The 17,997-nt window shown below is 45.4% G+C and overlaps 1 protein-coding gene across 1 annotated transcript in view; it reads right to left on the bottom strand.

Moving 5' to 3' along the window:
• The window catches only part of KANSL1L (KAT8 regulatory NSL complex subunit 1 like), a 55,550-nt gene that overhangs the window by 11,198 nt on the left and 26,355 nt on the right, over positions 1-17,997 (bottom strand). Inside the window, exons 6-8 of the mRNA XM_065751298.1 lie at positions 9,817-9,979; positions 6,071-6,181; positions 726-863 (exon numbers count right to left, since the gene is read on the bottom strand). Coding sequence (XP_065607370.1) covers positions 726-863; positions 6,071-6,181; positions 9,817-9,979 — 412 coding nt within the window. The remainder of the gene's footprint in view (positions 1-725; positions 864-6,070; positions 6,182-9,816; positions 9,980-17,997) is intronic.

The raw sequence follows: 17,997 nt of genomic DNA, 5'->3' as shown, positions 1-17,997 counted from the left end.
TGGTGATAGATTTCACATCCCAAGAGGCTGGAGAAGCACGATGCTACTGAAATCTACATGGCTGTGCCGAATTTCCTGCCTCTCTATGAACACGTAGCTCTATGCGGCTCTACAGGAATTTCAGGGCAGCTTCTGTTAATTTACCTATTGCTGAAGTAGAGATTCAGTGGCTTACAATATAAAGATAACAGGAGTGAAAACATTAATGATAAACACTGGTTACCCGCAAGTCCTCTCAACAGCCTGGAAGGAAACCAGAACCACAGATGACAGTACACAAGAGATGAAGCACTGCTGACCAAAGATGCCAGGAACAGTAAATGTTTGGCTGGGCACACGATTTGACAGAGAACTTTGCAGTTCAGTCTGTTTCACCAGGCTGCTACAAAAAATCCATCACAAAAATAAGGACACCCAGCTTTACAAAAACACCATGGGACTGCTGAGCAGCATCCTGAAAGAGTATTCCAAAAATACAACACAGAAGCTTGTCTCCTTCTGCATTACACACTGAAGAAAAAAGGGAAGGAGTACGGTGCTTTACAATAGCAATTATTTTTCCTGGCATTTTAAGTCCATTTCTTTGCTCCTGAAAAGTTTTGCAGTGGTATCCTTTTCGGAGATAGCTTGCCATTCATTCCCAAAAGCCCAACGACAAACTCCTTTATATGGTGTATATATTTCAAGAAATAGTACCGTCTTAAACAGCGCAGTTTTTCTCTTACCCACTGCGGTCTCACTTAGATGTCTTTTCTTTCTTCCCTCCGACAGCTGCTCACATGTTCCTGACACTGACTGAGACTTGGAATTAGATAAGCAGCTATTGTTCCATCGTTTAAGAGCAGCATTATGATGACTATAGTCTGCAACAGAAAAAAAAACCACTGTGAGCAAACTTATTCTCCACGGCTGCAATCCCAGGCAGTCTCACCTGGTGAATTATTTACAGCGGAAAAAGCAAACTTCAGGTAAGGACCCAAACATGAAAAATACTGCAGTGGGGCACCTGTGTTTGCAGAGAGCTCGTAGGCCAAACTCCCTGCACTCGTGTTAGTTGTCCTCGTGATCAACTGCTTTGGAGTCGGCACAGCCGGAGTTGCAGTGGCTGATTGAGGTACAGGGTGGGTTTTCGGGAGGTTCCAGTCTCTCGGGAACCGAGTGAGAGCAGCTAGTCCCGGCAGACCCCGGCAGCTCTCTCTCGCGAGAGGCTGATGTGGCGTAGGCGTTGCCAGGGAAACGGCGGGGGATTTAAAACGATCAGAGCTTTGGAGTCGGCACAGCCGGAGCTGCAGTGGCTGATTGAGGTACAGGGTGGGTTTTCGGGAGGTTCCAGTCTCTCGGGAACCGAGTGAGAGCAGCTAGTCCCGGCAGCTCTCTCTCGCGAGAGGCTGACGTGGCGTAGGCGTTGCCAGGGAAACGGCGGGGGATTTAAAACGATCGGAACCCGGAAGTACCGCTCAGTCCTCGTGATCAACTGCTTTGGAGTCGGCACAGCCGGAGCTGCAGTGGCTGATTGAGGTACAGGGTGGGTTTTCGGGAGGTTCCAGTCTCTCGGGAACCGAGTGAGAGCAGCCAGTCCCAACGGCTGTTCCCGCGAGAGGTTAACGAAGCGTTAACGAGGTAGGTGTTAACGAGGCAAAGGCGTTGCCAGGGTTTCAGCGCCCTCGCCCACACTCCTCAGCTGATTAGGACTGAAGGGGTATATCCCTGAAGGGCTCAGGGAGGGCCGCGAAGTATCACATTACAATTCATATCTATATATATATTATTATAAACCATTATTTATTTATTTACTCTCAATTTTTTTCGTTTCTTTGTTTTTATTTTTTTCTGTCATGGTCTCTACAAGACAGAGGGCTTGCCTTAAGAAGGCTGTGGCGACCCAGACAGAAGGTCTGCCTAGAAGTGTGGCTACACAGGTCTCTGGTTGCAAGGAGTGTCAGAGCCTGCTACTACTAGATGAGGGTGCTAAGCAGTTCTCCTGTGCAAGGTGTGAGCAGGTGGAAGATCTGCTTAACATGGTGGTTGAATTGAAGGAGGAGGTTGAGAGACTGAGGGCCATCAGGGACTGTGAGAGGGAGATTGACTGGTGGAGTAACTCCCTAGAGTGCCAGAGAGAAAGGTACCAGGGAGATCCCCCACAGTTTCTGGTGGACTCCCTGACCTGTCCCCGTAGGGCAGAAGGGGGATATCTGAGGGATAGGGAGGGCTGGCAGAGAGTCCCTGCTCGGTGCCGTGGGCGATCTCCCCCTCTGCCTCCCCAGTGCCCCCAGATACCCCTAAGCAATAGATTTGCAGCATTGGAAGTTGAAGAGGTGATAAGGGGTGAAGTGCAGGAAGATTCCCGCAGGAGGTCACCAATGGCAAGGCAGTCACCTCCGTGCATTGAGACTGCTGCTACTAAGAAAGAAAGGAAGGTGATCGTAGTGGGTGGCTCCCTTCTAAAGGGAACTGAGGGCCCCATTTGCAGACCAGACCCAAACCGCAGGGAAGTGTGCTGTCTCCCTGGGGCTCGAATCAGGGACATTACTAGAAGACTCCCGGACTTGATTCGCCCCACCGACTACTACCCATTACTAGTAGTTCAGGCAGACTGCAATGAAATATCTCAGAGAAGTCTGCGAACTATGAAAAGAGATTTTAGGGGATTAGGGCGATTAGTTCAAGGGGTGGGAGCACAAGTGGTGTTTGCTTCCATACCTTCTGGGGTGGTGAAGGACACAGAATGGGCTAGGAAAACACAAGTGATGAATAACTGGCTGAGAGGTTGGTGTAGAGATAGACACTTTGGGTTTTTTGACCATGGGACAGTTTACTCGGCTCCTGGCCTGTTATCTGTTGATGGGACACACCTATCCCAAAGGGGGAAACGAATCCTAGCACAGGAGCTAGCTGGACTCATTGAGAGAGCTTTAAACTAGCTGTGACGGGGGAAGGGGATAAAACAGGGCTCTCCAGTAAAGAGCCTAAGGAGGCTGTGCTGGAAAAAGGGGTGAGGCAGATATCTCAGCTGAAGTGCATCTATACCAATGCACGCAGCATGGGCAATAAACAAGAAGAGCTTGAAGCCATTGTGAGGCAGGCTAACTATGACCTTGTAGCTATTACAGAAACATGGTGGGACCTCTCCTATGACTGGAATACTGGGATTGATGGCTACAAGCTCTTCAGAAGGGATAGACAGGGAAGAAAGGGTGGTGGCATAGCTCTCTATATCAAAGAGTGTTTTGATGTTGAAGAACTAGTGGTTGGAAATGACAAAATAGAGTGTCTATGGATAAGGATCAGGGGGATAGTCTTTAGGAGTGACATCGTGGTGGGGGTCTGTTATAGACCACCTAGTCAGGATGAAGAAATAGATGAGATGTTCTATAAACAACTCGTAGATGTTGCACGATGGCCAGCACTCGTTCTCATGGGGGACTTCAACTTCCCTGATATATGCTGGAAATACAATACTGCGCAGAGGAAGCAGTCCTTGAGATTTCTAGAATGTGTGGATGATTGCTTCCTGACTCAGCTGGTGCAAGAGCCTACCAGGGGAGATGCCTTGCTTGACCTACTTTTCACTAACAGGGAAGGACTAGTAGGGGATGTGAAGGTTGGAGATTGTCTTGGCCGGAGTGACCATGAAATGGTGGAGTTTGCTATTCTGGGTGCCGTCAAGAGGGTGACTAGCAAAACTATTACCTTGGACTTCCAGAGGGCAGACTTTGACCTGTTCAGGACGCTTGTTGCAAGGGTCCCTTGGGACTTGCTCCTGAAGGGTAAAGGGGTCCAGGAAGCCTGGATGCTCCTCAAGATGGAAATCTTAAAGGCACAGGAGCAGGCAGTCCCGGAGTCCTGTAAGTCAAGCCGGAGGAGCAAAAGACCAGTGTGGATGAACCGGGATCTTTTGTTGAGACTCCGAGAGAAAAAGAGAGTCTATGTCCTCTGGAAGATGGGTCAGGCTACTTGGGGTGACTACAGAGAACTGGCCAAGATCTGCAGGCAGAAAATTAGAAATGCTAAAGCCCAGCTTGAAATTAGGCTGGCTACTGCTGTAAAGGAGAACAGGAAACCCTTTTACAAATATATTAACAGCAGGAGAAAAACTAAGGAAAATTTCCCTCCTTTACTCAACGAGGCAGGCAATATAACCACAGACGATAAGGAAAAGGCTGAGGTTCTCAATGCCTTCTTCACATCTGTCTTTAATAGACAGGACAGTTATCCACATGGTACTTGCCCTGACCTGGAAGTCCGGGACGGGGTGCATAATGCACCCCCTGTGATTCAAGCAGAGACGGTCAGAGATCTTCTCCTCCATCTGAACTGCCACAAGTCCATGGGGCCAGATGGGATCCACCCAAGGGTGCTGAGGGAGCTAGCAGAGGTGATTGCCGAGCCACTTTCTGCCATCTATCAGCATTCCTGGTTATCTGGAGAGGTCCCACAAGATTGGAGGCTTGCCGATGTGACTCCCATCTTCAAGAAAGGCCGTAAGGAAGACCCGGGGAACTACAGGCCTGTCAGCCTGACCTCGGTATCAGGGAAAGTTATGGAACAGATGATATTGAGGGAGATCACACGACACGTGCATGGCAATAAAGGGATCAGACCCAGCCAGCACGGGTTCACCAGGGGCAGGTCGTGCTTGTCCAACCTCATCTCCTTCTATGACTGGGTGACCAGACAGGTAGATGAGGGAAAGGCTGTTGATGTAGTCTACCTGGACTTCAGCAAGGCCTTTGACACGGTCTCCCACAGTATTCTCCTAAGGAAACTGGCAGCCCGTGGTGTGGACAGGTTCACTCTTCTCTGGGTGGAGAACTGGCTGGAGGGCCGTGCCCAGAGGGTAGTGGTTAATGGAGTTAAGTCCAGCTGGCGTCCTGTAACGAGTGGTGTCCCCCAAGGGTCAGTTTTGGGGCCCATCTTGTTTAATATCTTTATTGATGACCTAGACGAGGGAATTGAGTGTATGCTCAGTAAGTTTGCAGATGACACAAAGCTGGGAGGATGTGTCAAACTGCCTGAGGGTAGGGAGGCCCTTCAGAGGGATTTGGATAGGCTGAACAGCTGGGCTGAGCTAAATGGGATGAGGTTCAATAAGACCAAGTGCCGGGTCCTGCACTTTGGCCACAATAACCCCATGCAATGCTATAGGCTTGGGGCAGAATGGCTTGAAGAATGTAGAGAGGAAAAGGACCTGGGGGTGTTGGTTGATGCTCGGCTCAACATGAGCCGGCAGTGTGCCCAGGTGGCTAAGAAGGCCAACAGCATCCTGGCCTGTATTAGAAATAGTGTAGCCAGCAGGAGCAGGGAGGTGATCATCCCCCTGTACTCAGCTCTGGTACGGCCGCACCTCGAGTACTGTGTTCAGTTTTGGGCCCCTCACTACAAGAAGGACATTGAGGCCCTGGAGCGTGTTCAGAGAAGGGCAACAAAACTGGTGAGGGGCCTGGAGCACAAGTCTTATGAGGAGCGGCTGAGGGAGCTGGGATTGTTCAGTCTGGAGAAGAGGAGGCTCAGAGGAGACCTTATTGCACTCTACCACTTCCTGAAGGGGGGTTGTGGTGAGGAGGGGGTAGGCCTCTTCTCCCTGATAAGTAATGACAGGACGAGAGGGAATGGCCACAAGTTGCGCCGGGGAAGATTTAGATTAGACCTGAGGAAGCATTTCTTTTCTGAAAGAGTGGTCAGGCACTGGAATGGCCTGCCTAGGGAGGTGGTTGAGGCACCATCCCTAGCGCTGTTCAAGAAGCGTTTAGATGAGGTGCTAAAGGACTTAATTTAGTAGTTGGGTAGAGATAGTGATAGGAGGATGGTTGGACTAGATGATCTTATAGGTCCTTTCCAACCTTATGAACTTATGAACTTATGAACTCCTGATGGGATCGCTTCAGCGTAACAGGAGTACCAGACAGGACTAACAGACAGCGTTCTAGACAGAGATTCCTCTTCCACCTAAATCCCTAGCCAGTTACCTTCCCTGATACCTGCTTTTGCTAAGTTTATCAGATGAATGTTTTCAGGACAAACTAATGAAATAATGAATCTTGTAAACGTGACAATATTTTGCCTTACGTACCGTTTTCTGGAGATACTTTGAACTCTGCTCCAGGATACGAGGCATCAACAGGTTCTCCCTTGATGTCATCCTTCCTTAATAATGTTTCAAAGTATATGTGAAGAGGAATATCTGAAATAAATAAATAATCCAAACAAAACGAGGTTTAGGTGGTAGCCTATGAAATACTGAAACGTGCATCATCACTAGAGATCTGGGAACCACTTCACACCACACTGTGTAATAGCACCTGTGAGCAGTGCAGTTGCCTCGAGTCCTGTGACTCATAAAATGGCACAGCTCTGAGAACTGCTCGCTGCATGGCTGCAGTATCTTGACACTGTCAATCCAGACACAGTCCAGGGAAGCACCTGAAACTGGCACCAGCCCAAAGGAAAACCCGATGACCATATCCACCAGAAGTCCAGCCAGACCAAAAAATTCAGGCAAGGGAATTCTCAGCAACATAATTATTCCATGTGTTTGTCTAAGGAAAGTATTACATGAGATGGGTGGTGAGGTCCTGGGCACTGCTGCCCAGATTGCTGCGGGTGCCCCATCCCTACAGGTGCCCAAGGTCAGGATGGGGGGCCCTGGGCAGCCTGAGCTGCTGGGGGCAGCCCTGCCTGGGGCAGGTAGCTGGAAATGCCTGGGCTTTAAGTTTACTTCCAACACAAGCCATTCTGTGACTCTAAGATAATCTGGAATTGCTGAGAGGTAAGACACGAAGGTACCTTTCTTTCTGCTGGTAGAAAGCGAGTTATGCCATGGTAGAAACAAGTCAATTTTTAGCTGTGAAGCTGCACTGCCACCTCTGCTGACTGAGGCATTATGCTTAAGCAGTTCCAAGCCCTCCCGCACTATGAGCTTGTAAGGGCCAGTAAGACAACCACAAGGTAGGACTCCAACTTAACTGATGCTCCTCGACGTATCGCCGTGTGGGCACTCTGAAGACTAACAGCTTGACTTCTTTAGTCTTCAAAGGCAAAGTAAGAAATACAAGGTTGTCTTACTCTGGAATAAACTATGTCTGTACCTGCTGTGACTCCTGAATTGATCTTCATGAAAACAAGCTCCAGAGGATAAAATGAAAGACTGGGGTCATCCCCTCTTGACTAACTTCTTCACTAAACCCCAGCACAGTGGAGAGCACACGGGGCACTTTGCCTATAATCCACAAGGCTTCTGGTTCAGCCTTTTGGGTACAAGTAATTAACACTTTTCAACATTGCTACTGCTGAGAGCTTAGAGCTAATTTCAAGATACATTCCTTCTTTCTCTCTCTGGCAAAGGCTACAGCAGGAAATGTAATTCATTTCCTGAGGGAGTTCTAACCAAGAATTAGTCTGCAAAACATCTCAAGTGGTAAGGAATTTAGCCACTGTCGTTAAGACAGGAAGGCTTAAGTAAAATAGGTCACTATAAGAAAAGCCTTTCTGGAAATAAAAGAAAAAAGAGAAATTAAGTAGAAAGAAATATGTCAACGTAAGAAGCAGGCTTGACAACAGTTACATTCAGAGAACCGAGCACAGGGCCACGGTGTGGGCATTAGGTTATTTTTATTTACACACAACCACAGCCTCGTGTGCCTCAGGACTTGCCAGGACTGAACCTTTCAACGTACTTCGCTGACTAAAAAGAACAAATTATTTCAATTTGATACTGATCTAAGTAGGTATTTTGTCCCAAGATCAAAGCTGACCTGCAAAAGGTTTTCTTCCCCAGAAGGTTTTTGGCACATTTCCTACTCTACCTTTGAGTAAAATGAAAAGAAGGCTTGAAAAGTTTATTAGTCATGACATTCATGTAAGAAAGACAGAAGAAAAAAAGCTTCTCTTGATTTCTTCCTGAAGAACAACCTCGCTGTCTCAGAGATTGTTTATTATGTGCTCCTGTCCCTTAATTAAAAGGGCAACAGCATTTGTTCCAGATTATCCACAAACTGCTAAAACACCAGGCCCAGTGTCTGAGATAAAAACGACAGTGTTCCATCTGTCCAAGCATACGCTTGGAAAGGCACTGTCATGCTCAAGGTGTGGTGCAATCACCTGCACCTTTCTGTTACAGACCCTTCCTACTATGGAATCTCTTAAGACTTGGATCCGTAATGCCATTATACTTCCTGAAGCAAGCAAGTCCAACTGCACAGTATTATTACCTCACCTGCAAATTACGACTCTCCTTTGACATTAAAAAACAAAAATAAATAGGTACAAGAAAGAACAATATCCGATTCTTGTACTGAATCCGTCGTCACAAAGTGAAAAATCTAGTTCCCAGAGCTTTAAAATACAACAAGTACCAGTAATATTTTCTGACACACAGAGGAAATTAAAAAGAAAGCCTTTTTTTCTACTTTGTTACAAACTTTTTTTTAAATCAGAAGGAAGTGATAAAAGACATGGGATACCACGAGGGGTATTCCAGAAGTTATGCCTCTGGGAAGGGTGAACTGAGGAAGCTGCAAAGAAAACATGAAAGTGAATCATGCTACCTGATGAAACTGGAAAATTTCTAGCATACACTTACTCACAGTATTTCAAATAAAGGAAAATGACAAATAATTAACAGTCCTCCTTACGAGGGAGAGACAGCAAAGTGCACAGAGCACAGTCCAGAGCAAGAATCTACGCTCTCTCAAGAGCAAGGAGTCTAGCACTCTTATCCTGGCTTATCTATTATTAGCAAGGTTAAGGTTCCTGGAAAAAGAGGATAAATATTCCTCAAAAGAAAGATGTCCTTGGTATCAGAATAACATTTTTCTTCCTTCATCCTGCCAAAGTGACCTACAGTATCCACAAAGGAATCAAGGGCCTTTCAGTTTCTTTTATTTTCATGATGATTAGAGTTGGTTTTCTTTTCTGATAGATTTCCAACATTCTTGTCAAACTTCCTCGTCTCCCTTAAGACTAAGGCAAGAACAAAGGCAAGGAGCATAGCCTTGTACAACTATCCCTGAACAGACTACCTAAAGAAACACTGGCAAAAGCCACCCAAAACATGTGCTGTGGTCAGCAGTCCTTGCTCAGAAGCTGAAGCAAGGGAACAACTTGATTAGTTGGACAAACTGGCACCAAGTGACCCAGGAAGTGAGCGGGGACAGCCCTCCTCTGTAGGGATTATTTTGTGGCAAAGAAACTCTCATTACAGCAGGATTCCTACTGGTCAGCAAGAATCCAACAGTATGAATCCCCTCTGCAGACAGCAGTGCTCCATGTGCTTATCTGAAGTGCAAGCTGCACTCCTTGGGCAAAGAAGAGACAGAAACATCTGCGTTATTGTTGAAAAAGATGTCAAGAATCAGATGTCAGAAATGATTAACATCAGCAGCCACCAAAAAGGCTGGTTGTCACTGAAACAATGACAGCGACCAAAGAAACTCGGAGCCTAGTGCAAAGGGCCTGAACTGAAAGCTGCCACAAACCAAGATGTGTGCGAAAAGCAGCATGGAAGGGACTGCCACTGAGCAGCTCCTGGAGCGGACACGCTGTGGGTGGAACACCTCAGATACCTCAACCAAAAATTTCACCTGGACCACTCCTTTCTTAGCTGCCATTGCCTTACTAGTATGGGAAATTCAGAAGATGTGGTTTTCAAATATCAGTGTGATCTCCTTCAGTGTCAACTCATCTGTTCTGCCAGGAGGAAGTTTTCTGTAACAACTACGTCCTATAAAGAATTCACTTCAAAGGAAAGTTTGGCCATAGCCTGCACAGGTGTCACAAGCACGCAGCCCTCTGTGGAGGCATGGAGTCTGGGTTGCTTACCTGAAGGGAATGATAAGACTGGATGGAAGGAAGAGTCCAGCTCTTGCACGTAATCCAGCATTTTAGATTCCGTACTGTAGTCACTGCTGCTCAAAGCTGAGGCTGGCACCATACATGGTAACTGAGTTCTGTATGGACAGGAGGTATCTCTAAATGATGAAGCCTGCATGGAGACAAAACAACAGAGCTTAACTTCTCTTTTACTCCCTTGAATTCCCTCCATCTGGATCAGAAGAATAAAAAACCTCAGAGTCACTCTTTGACATGTGAATGGGCAAAGCATTTGCACGAATGTCAAATAATCTACATATGACTAACTCTACTGTGGTGCACAGTACAAAGAATATAAAAACACCCTTTTATTAGGGGCCAGTTGTCAGAGTTTCCAGAGCAAAACGTAGCTGCTTCCAGTCATTATTCCTATATAATCCTATGGCCACAAAAAAAAAAAAAAATAGAAAAGCCAGCACAGTCTGATTCCACACAATGCCACGATACGGGTGCAGCAAACATTAAACCAGACTAAGCACACGAGTCTCCTCCATTTCTCCCCTCAGCAAGATTCTTAGTGGCTACTTCTCTAAGCAGCTGGGGCTTATACATTTTCAACAAGGCAATATTCAGTATTTTGCACATACTATTTATGCAAAGCAAGAGGGCAAAGTCCTTACCTTGCTAGAACATACATGAAAGAAGATACGGAACAATAAGTACGGGAGATGGATGCGCTGACTGATTAATAGGTCATAAGTGAACCACTACAAGGAGAACCAGAAAGAGAAATGTAGCTGCTTACTTGCAAGGCTTGTTAAGGCACAGAAAGTAAAATGATGGATCGCTCAGAGCTGGTAGGTGCGAAGTAGCAAGATAGCATGGCAAAACACAAGGGGAAAAGGCAGAAATAAGTCACAAGGTGCAGGCAAAACACTGAGCTCCTAGACAGAAGAGTGGAACACAGTACTACTGAGCAGCAGTCAAGACAAGCCCATGCTTCCTGCTAGTGCAGGAAAGTAGTGTTGCTCATGCCACTTTCAGCCTTACCAGGTACTGCGAGTGGCAGCCCCAAAGGTACTGACATTTTAAGGTCATGCACTGCTGTTGTGCACACAAAAAAATGGGGTTTGCTGCTTTGTCAAATGCTGCAGAATCCCAAAATGTGCAAAGAGGAACACTGAGGGATCAGCTTCTCAGCCTAATACTGTGCAAACAGCCACACTTATTGTCTCCCAGAAAAGGATTTCACCGTAATAAACAGTAAGAATGAACGTAACAGTGATCTTCTTGGATTTTCTTAAGCCTTTTTATGGAACAAGAGGAAACCATCCGGCAGCTGCATCAGAGGGAAGACGACCAACAAACTTTACTTGTATTTTTAGTTGTCCTGCTTCCTGAATCCAAGACATCTCTTCAGCTGCTTCCTCCTGCCTAAGAGACTCCAGGCTGTACTGTAGCAGTGCTACTCATCTGCTAGCATCCACTGCACACTCTCCCTCCACTTCCTGAAATCTGTATTGTGATGTGGCATCAGTATTGGCAATCCAGATTAAGTCAGAAGGTATCTCATTTATCTGTTCACCGTTGTAGTGCAGGATGTACTGAAACTGTAAGCTGCATGTTTTGATGGTGGTGCAGAGACACGCTGTGGTTGTGAGCATTGCTTGCTGTATTTCTCATTTTTATGGGAACATGAACAGTCCCTAAGCCATCCTGACTTCTGTGTGTGGGTTTACGTGGAAGCAGCTTCAACGGGATTTGGAAATGATTCCTTCACGTCAGTGTTGTCAGACATATGGGACACTTCTGTTAAACTCGAAACATCCACCAAGTGCTGGCAGAACAGGGACTTGTTTGGAAACACTAGAGGGGTAGGCACTGCAGTGAGGTTAGTGTTTCCCATTATACAGACCATTAAACTAAAGCCTGAAGAGCTTTCACCTTCGTGCAGTTCCAAAATTTTGCTTTTCGAAGCTGCACAAAAACCCATTTTCACCTGATTTTGTTTTCTCTGGAACTAATTGGTTTCCTCAGTGCCCGCTATTTTAAGCTGCTGCTGCAATCACTCTGCTTGATTTTTTTTTTCCCGGAAATGAACCCACAGTACAGTTAATACAGTTGGTTTTAAAAGAAATCCCCAAGCACCGATCAGTAAAATTCCCTAGGAAAATATATGGGTAAAAGCAACACATACTGACACCCAATCCCTTCATCCTGACTGACTTCTTCTTGCTTCAATTCACTTCATTTGCAAACACATTTAGAGTATAGCTTCAAGCTGAGCCTGCTGAAAAACACGCATAAAATGGTCAAACAGCCTCTACAATCACAGTCTATTTTCAAACAGTAATAAAATCAAATTGCCAGCACTGGCAAATGCCAAATTCTTTTCCTCATCTTGTCCATGGTGGCAGTTAGAAACCTTCCACCTGAATTTGTGCGGTGTTTCCTTGAATGCTCTGGCATCAACACCTAAATAATTCCATCTTTCATTAAGTCAGTCCTAATTCAAAAGAACGAGAGGAATTTTATTTTAATCCCTCTGAAGTTACTAGAAAAAAAAAAACAAAAAACAAAAAACAAAAAACAAGCCTGGCAGTGTCTGTGTTCCCGGTTAGCAGATCTGGTTTAAATTTCTCATGCAGTAGTTTTCCACTGGAAAACGCTGAATGAGTGAAATGGTGATGTTCGTCAGGAATGTTGATTTAATCAGCTCTTGAAGAAAACAATTCCGAAGCCCTTCATTCTGCAATGAGAGCACGTTGCTCAAAGAAAGCGCTTCCACCTTATAGGAGAAAACAAGAACTCTCCTGGGAAACCAGCCTCTCCCCCCTCCCAGTTCCATGTCAAACAGAGGCTGCAACTCTACTGCATACCACGGCAGCACACCAAAAAACAAAACCAAGAAAAAGGCAGCTCACCAACCAAAACCCAACTGAACAAAGCCACCCCACAGATATCAACACCCCGACACAGCAACCAAAAGTGGTTTCAAGAAAACCAAGGCATACAGCTTTCCAAAGGCAGGCGTCTGTGGCATGCCTGGCTACAGCGCCGACCCTTCACAGGGCAAAAAAGATACTACTGAACTCTTATCATTTCTTCCCCTGCTGCACTATACCTTACACAGCTACTGAACCATTCTTCCTCATCACTGAAATACAAAACCTCATGCTTCCTGAGCTTAAGTAGATATGAAGAATAACATTACATTAGGTTAATTTCATTATGGAAAATAAAATGCACTGTACTTAAGAGGAAATCAGAAGCATGTGGCCATTAAATATTAAACTAAAATAGCAGCTCTTTTAAACTTTGTAAGGAGCAGGATCACCGACAGAATCTGATTTTTAAAGAGTATTATGAATTTTAATCTTCTAATTAGCTTTTTCTTACTGGCTCACAGAAAATACAGCAGGACATTTATTTTGATATTCAAAACAATTTTTGCACTTGCTTGTGATAAATTGATTCATTAGACAGAGCATGATGGGCTCGTGCCAGTGCTGCAGAAGGTTGAGAAGTTAGACAGTACCGCACAACCACCTTTCTGCAGAGAGGTCTACGTCCACAAAGCATGCCATAATTGAAGAGAACAACGTTCTGTGCTCCTAGTTAAGACTTCTGAAGTGAATACTCACTTCATGGTTTCAGCTACTCATTACTGAAGCTCCTACCATTTTTGGAAAGCAGCCGAAGTGTAACAGTACAACAGAGAGCCACAGTTCAATTACACCAACGCGTATGAATCCAGCAAGTTAATTAAGTCAGCTCAAATACACTCTGCTGAATATCTGTCACGTCTGCTTCTGATTACTCTTACAAGCCTGAAAAAGGAAAGGAAAAAGGATCTACTTGCCCTACACACACACACACAATCAAAACTTTCCAGCAACGTCACAGGAGCCATCTTGGTCGATATTAAAGGCTGCTCTTCAGTAAATGAGTAGCCAACTGCACTGCAGAGGCATACCCACGGGACACGAGAGAAGCTCTGTGTGGATGGCTGATACCTCTCTGAACACCTAACACAGCCAGCTGGTAATCCTCTAGCAGCATTACCCACAGCTCAAACCAACAGAGCACCGTGGTGCCTGCTTGCTCCTGTGCTTTAGTACCTGCTTGGTTCCTTACGGCCTCACTCTTTCTGCACACAACAAACTACTGAGTAGGGGTATTGTCCCTCTGGCAGGACATACAGTTAGATGGGGTTTCTTATTTCCCACGCTGAACGTGAGGAGTTCCCTAAAAGGAGCTTAACAACAGAATATTTCTAGGGAACACACACAGATAGTGAAGGGTTAATGTGAAAGCCCCAAAGACTTCGTCTCATAGCGACTAGTAGTGCAGGGAGAAGATGAGCAAAGCATCTCAGACACCCCTCTGTGGGACAGAGCCTAACAGAGGGTGTGCTGCACTACAGAACCTCCCTGCCAGATGAAGCTTCTGGAGAGGACCTTTCCCACACGCCTGCCTGCAATCTACATGTAGGTCAGGTGCAGCAAAACAAGGTGCCCCAGGATGTGAACGCATCAGCCCGCCTGTGGCCCCTCTGAAGTTGTCAACAAGGGCACGTCCTGTGGCAGAGGTTCGTTTTTCCAGGAAGGGAACTGAGGGAAACTGACTTTCATAAAAGACTGAGGACAAACTACTCGGCAGCAGCTTGTCTCAAATTCTGATTATGATCAGTGTCAGAAAGGGATTGGTGTCTTCCTCATTCCTGTGGACCGCCCACCTTTACAAGTATAAATTAGTTTTGTTCTTTCAATCCTGCTGTAAGCCAGTGGGAGACGGACTTTCACCTGCTCTGTGGGAAATGTATGCTGTCTTAAAGATCCAGAAACAAAGAGCTTTTGTTGGAGAAACAAATCAATCGACAAATCAAGGTTAGCAATTAATTTTTGACCAATGAAATAAACCCAAAGAAGGAAAAGACTTTTTAACCCATGAGGATATGTAAAAATACTGTCTAGACATTAGGAGTAGATGTGATCAGTGAAACACTACAGAAATACTGGAACAAGCTAAAGCTGCAGAACTGTTACAAGCACACTTCAGCTGTTTCATTATGGTAAAGAGAACTTTCAAACTGGCTGGCTTAACACAAACCTGACAGAGCTAAAGGACTTCCCCCTTCCTTCCTCCCCAGCAAACGACATTCCTTGCACACATTCAGCACAGATGAATGCACAGGAATACTACTACTTTTTTCTCTTTTTTTCTCCAGGCAAAGAATTTGTGGCTTTGTTGGGTTTTTTTGTTTGTTTTTGTAATTTTACCAATATATATAGATGTATACATACGAATTTTAACTTCCAGAGTTAAATAGTGACTTTATCAACTAGCAGTTTAATTTACAAACTTTGTAAGCCATAACCAAGGAACTGCACCCCAGACCAGAAGCCTGACATATCCTTTGAGGTATACCACTTTCACTGAAGCAGGATGCATCCCCTTTTTGAAACCTCTTTGCAAGAGACTTGGCACCACAACGACAATCCTTGTATTCATGGCTTTTTAGAAGGCAGCAATGCCAGTGAGCTATGTGGAGGCAGGTGGTAAAGCCAATATCTAGGGACACCAACGAGAGGAATGACAACCAGTGGACTCCTTTCACTGCATCTAAGGGGAAATGGCTGCTTCCTGCACAGCCAGGAGTTTGACTCGATCCTTCTGGGTCCCTTCCAACTCAGGATATTGTATGGTTCTATGATAACAGGCACAAAGATTCACCTGCATCTCCTGAAATACCAATAAACAAACCACAACAACATAGGACAATCTGGCAGAGGAAATGAGATGATATTCCAGGAAGTGGGTCGCTAAAACGCTCGGTTCAGTTCCTGACTTTCAGAGCATTGGCAACTTTGCATTTACATTCCAGTTTTCTCTGTGTGTGCCTCAGTCCACACAACCACGCCTTCCTCCAGCAGGTGGAAATACAGAATTCAGTGGGAATTTTCAGCTTAAAAAAAGGACACAGTGCTCCAGAACCCTGCGAAGAACTGGAGAGGACCAAATTGTATAGTACTCAGATCTCACTTCTCTTTGGCCTCTTACCTTTAGTTGTTACTGTATGTTTTAATGAATTAAGCCACTACCTAGACCCAGTGAAATCTCTTGGTAAAGCAACTCTCAACCAAACTAAGCAGAACTAATGCCATTAGCTAGGATGCGAGCAACAAAATGTCCTGGCAAAACATATTCCTTGTTATGAAAGGAACCCTGCAACAAGCCACACAGATTAAATACACTCTAGTAAACAGCACGGCATGGCAGCTAAGCAAAGACCTCTCGGAGACAATAACGCTTACTGTCTGCTTTTAAATAAACCTACCTGAACTTCTGAGATCTCTAAGAGAAATTGAATTCCTTCAAAGGTTGGGCAGAAAAACAAAGTGAGAGGCAGAGATATTCCAGGTCCTCACTGCAGGAAGAGTATCTGCAGGAGTGCTCATGTGTTTGAGACTGGAGAATCCACAGTGGGTGTGGGTAGAAAAGAAATTCTAAATACGACAAGCACTGGGAAAAGATTCAACGGCAGCTCAGTGTTTCACATGAAGCAGGCTCAGGATTCCAGCCCCCATCCACAAGCACGCATCCTCCTCCTACAGCGTGGCTGCAGCTTATTCCTTTGTGTTACCCTGCACAAATGTTTTGAACATTCATTCAGAACTCTTGCTGAGGAAATGTGTCACTACAATCACGCCGTTCACTCTGAAACTAAGCGCATCCCAGCGTTTGCTGCGCGCATGGATTAATTCGAGTGGCTGTGCACTGACTCACAGTCAAGAAATGGCCTACGTTCTTACTGAGATATTTCAATCATGAAGGAAGAAAGATACAAAACAGACAGCACTGCCAAAAGATGACTCACAGACCATCTTGTTCACTCATTCTGAGTTAGTGGACGAGCGGATTTGGCCCCAAAGGATGTCTGAAGTTCCTGAGGACACTGGATGGTGGCAGATAAGCCAAACAGCCCGCATCCTGTTTTATTTCTCCCAACTGCAGTCCAGCTATCATGTTGACCTGGAAGATCTTCTAGAACTGCAGACAGTTTCAGGGATTCATCTCTTTTTGCACTGGTTCTTGCAGAAGCTCTATGCTTTCTTTTAGATACCATCCTCTGTAAGCATTATCTAGAATAGCAGAGTAGGGGAAGAAGTTGTGTTCTTCAGAGCTGAAATGCAGCAAAGCAGAGGGCGATACAGGGCACTCTCAACAGGCACTGGGCAGATATTACATCCCTAAATACTCAGACTTTCAACAGCATTGTAAATGTATGTGGCACGGCAGCATGTCCCTTTGCAGAGCAGCACTGCCCACCAGCACGGCCTGGCACTCAGCAGTGCTGAGGCTGGCTGAGGAGCTGTAACGATCGGAAGGTTCTACCTTCTCAGACATGGGCAAGCTGGTCTCTGTCAGCAGCACAGCTGCTGCGTGGACATGGCACCAAGTCTTCCTTAGCTCCAGCTTGCTACTGAGCTTATGTCCTTAAAGAAATGGGAGTGTGCAGACACCATGGTACCACAAGCTATATAAATACCTGATACTTGAGAAAAGATGGGAGAATTACTTGCCAAAGGAAGCACAGTAACACTGCATTAAAAATCCAGCTATTTTCCATGTTGCTAAGGAATATCTCATTTTTCTATGGAAGACCAGAGGAAATTTGTTGGATTACTATTTGGGATACAAATGCATTTTGAAAGGAAATCAATCCCAGAGGCTCTTCCCAATTTTGCAGCCTTACCCCCTGCCTAATCTACAACTCAGTCCAGGCTGGTAGCCATCATTCTTGCATTTCAAGCTGAACAATCTCATCACCAGCTGGGTAACCAAGTGTAGCAAGTGCAGCACTACGAAAGTGACAGAGCCTGTCAGAATATAATTTCTTGAATGAAACAGTACTCCTTCGATGGCTCTTAATTCAAAGACCTGATAACCACTTAGGTTTGATTGTCAGAATGTGCTGAAAATGTCCAATCCAATTTTATCACTCGCTTCCCCAGCAGGATCCCTTGTTTCTCTGTTTTGAACCAACATGTATGTGCCCTTCTTAACTGCTTTACCTTAATTTTGAAAACTTTAATTGAGTTTGGCACTCACATGAAGTCTGCAACTGACAGCTTGATTGCTGCCACCACCTATTTTCTCCAGGAACGTGAGCAGAATCTCTGTGCA

Source organism: Cyrtonyx montezumae, unplaced genomic scaffold, assembly GCF_038088225.1.
Source record: "Cyrtonyx montezumae isolate F1298 unplaced genomic scaffold, pur_monq_1.0 scaffold_7, whole genome shotgun sequence".
NCBI lineage: Eukaryota > Metazoa > Chordata > Aves > Galliformes > Odontophoridae > Cyrtonyx > Cyrtonyx montezumae.
The sequence above is the reverse complement of the archived record's forward strand: the minus strand, read 5'-3'. Positions and strand labels throughout refer to the sequence as shown.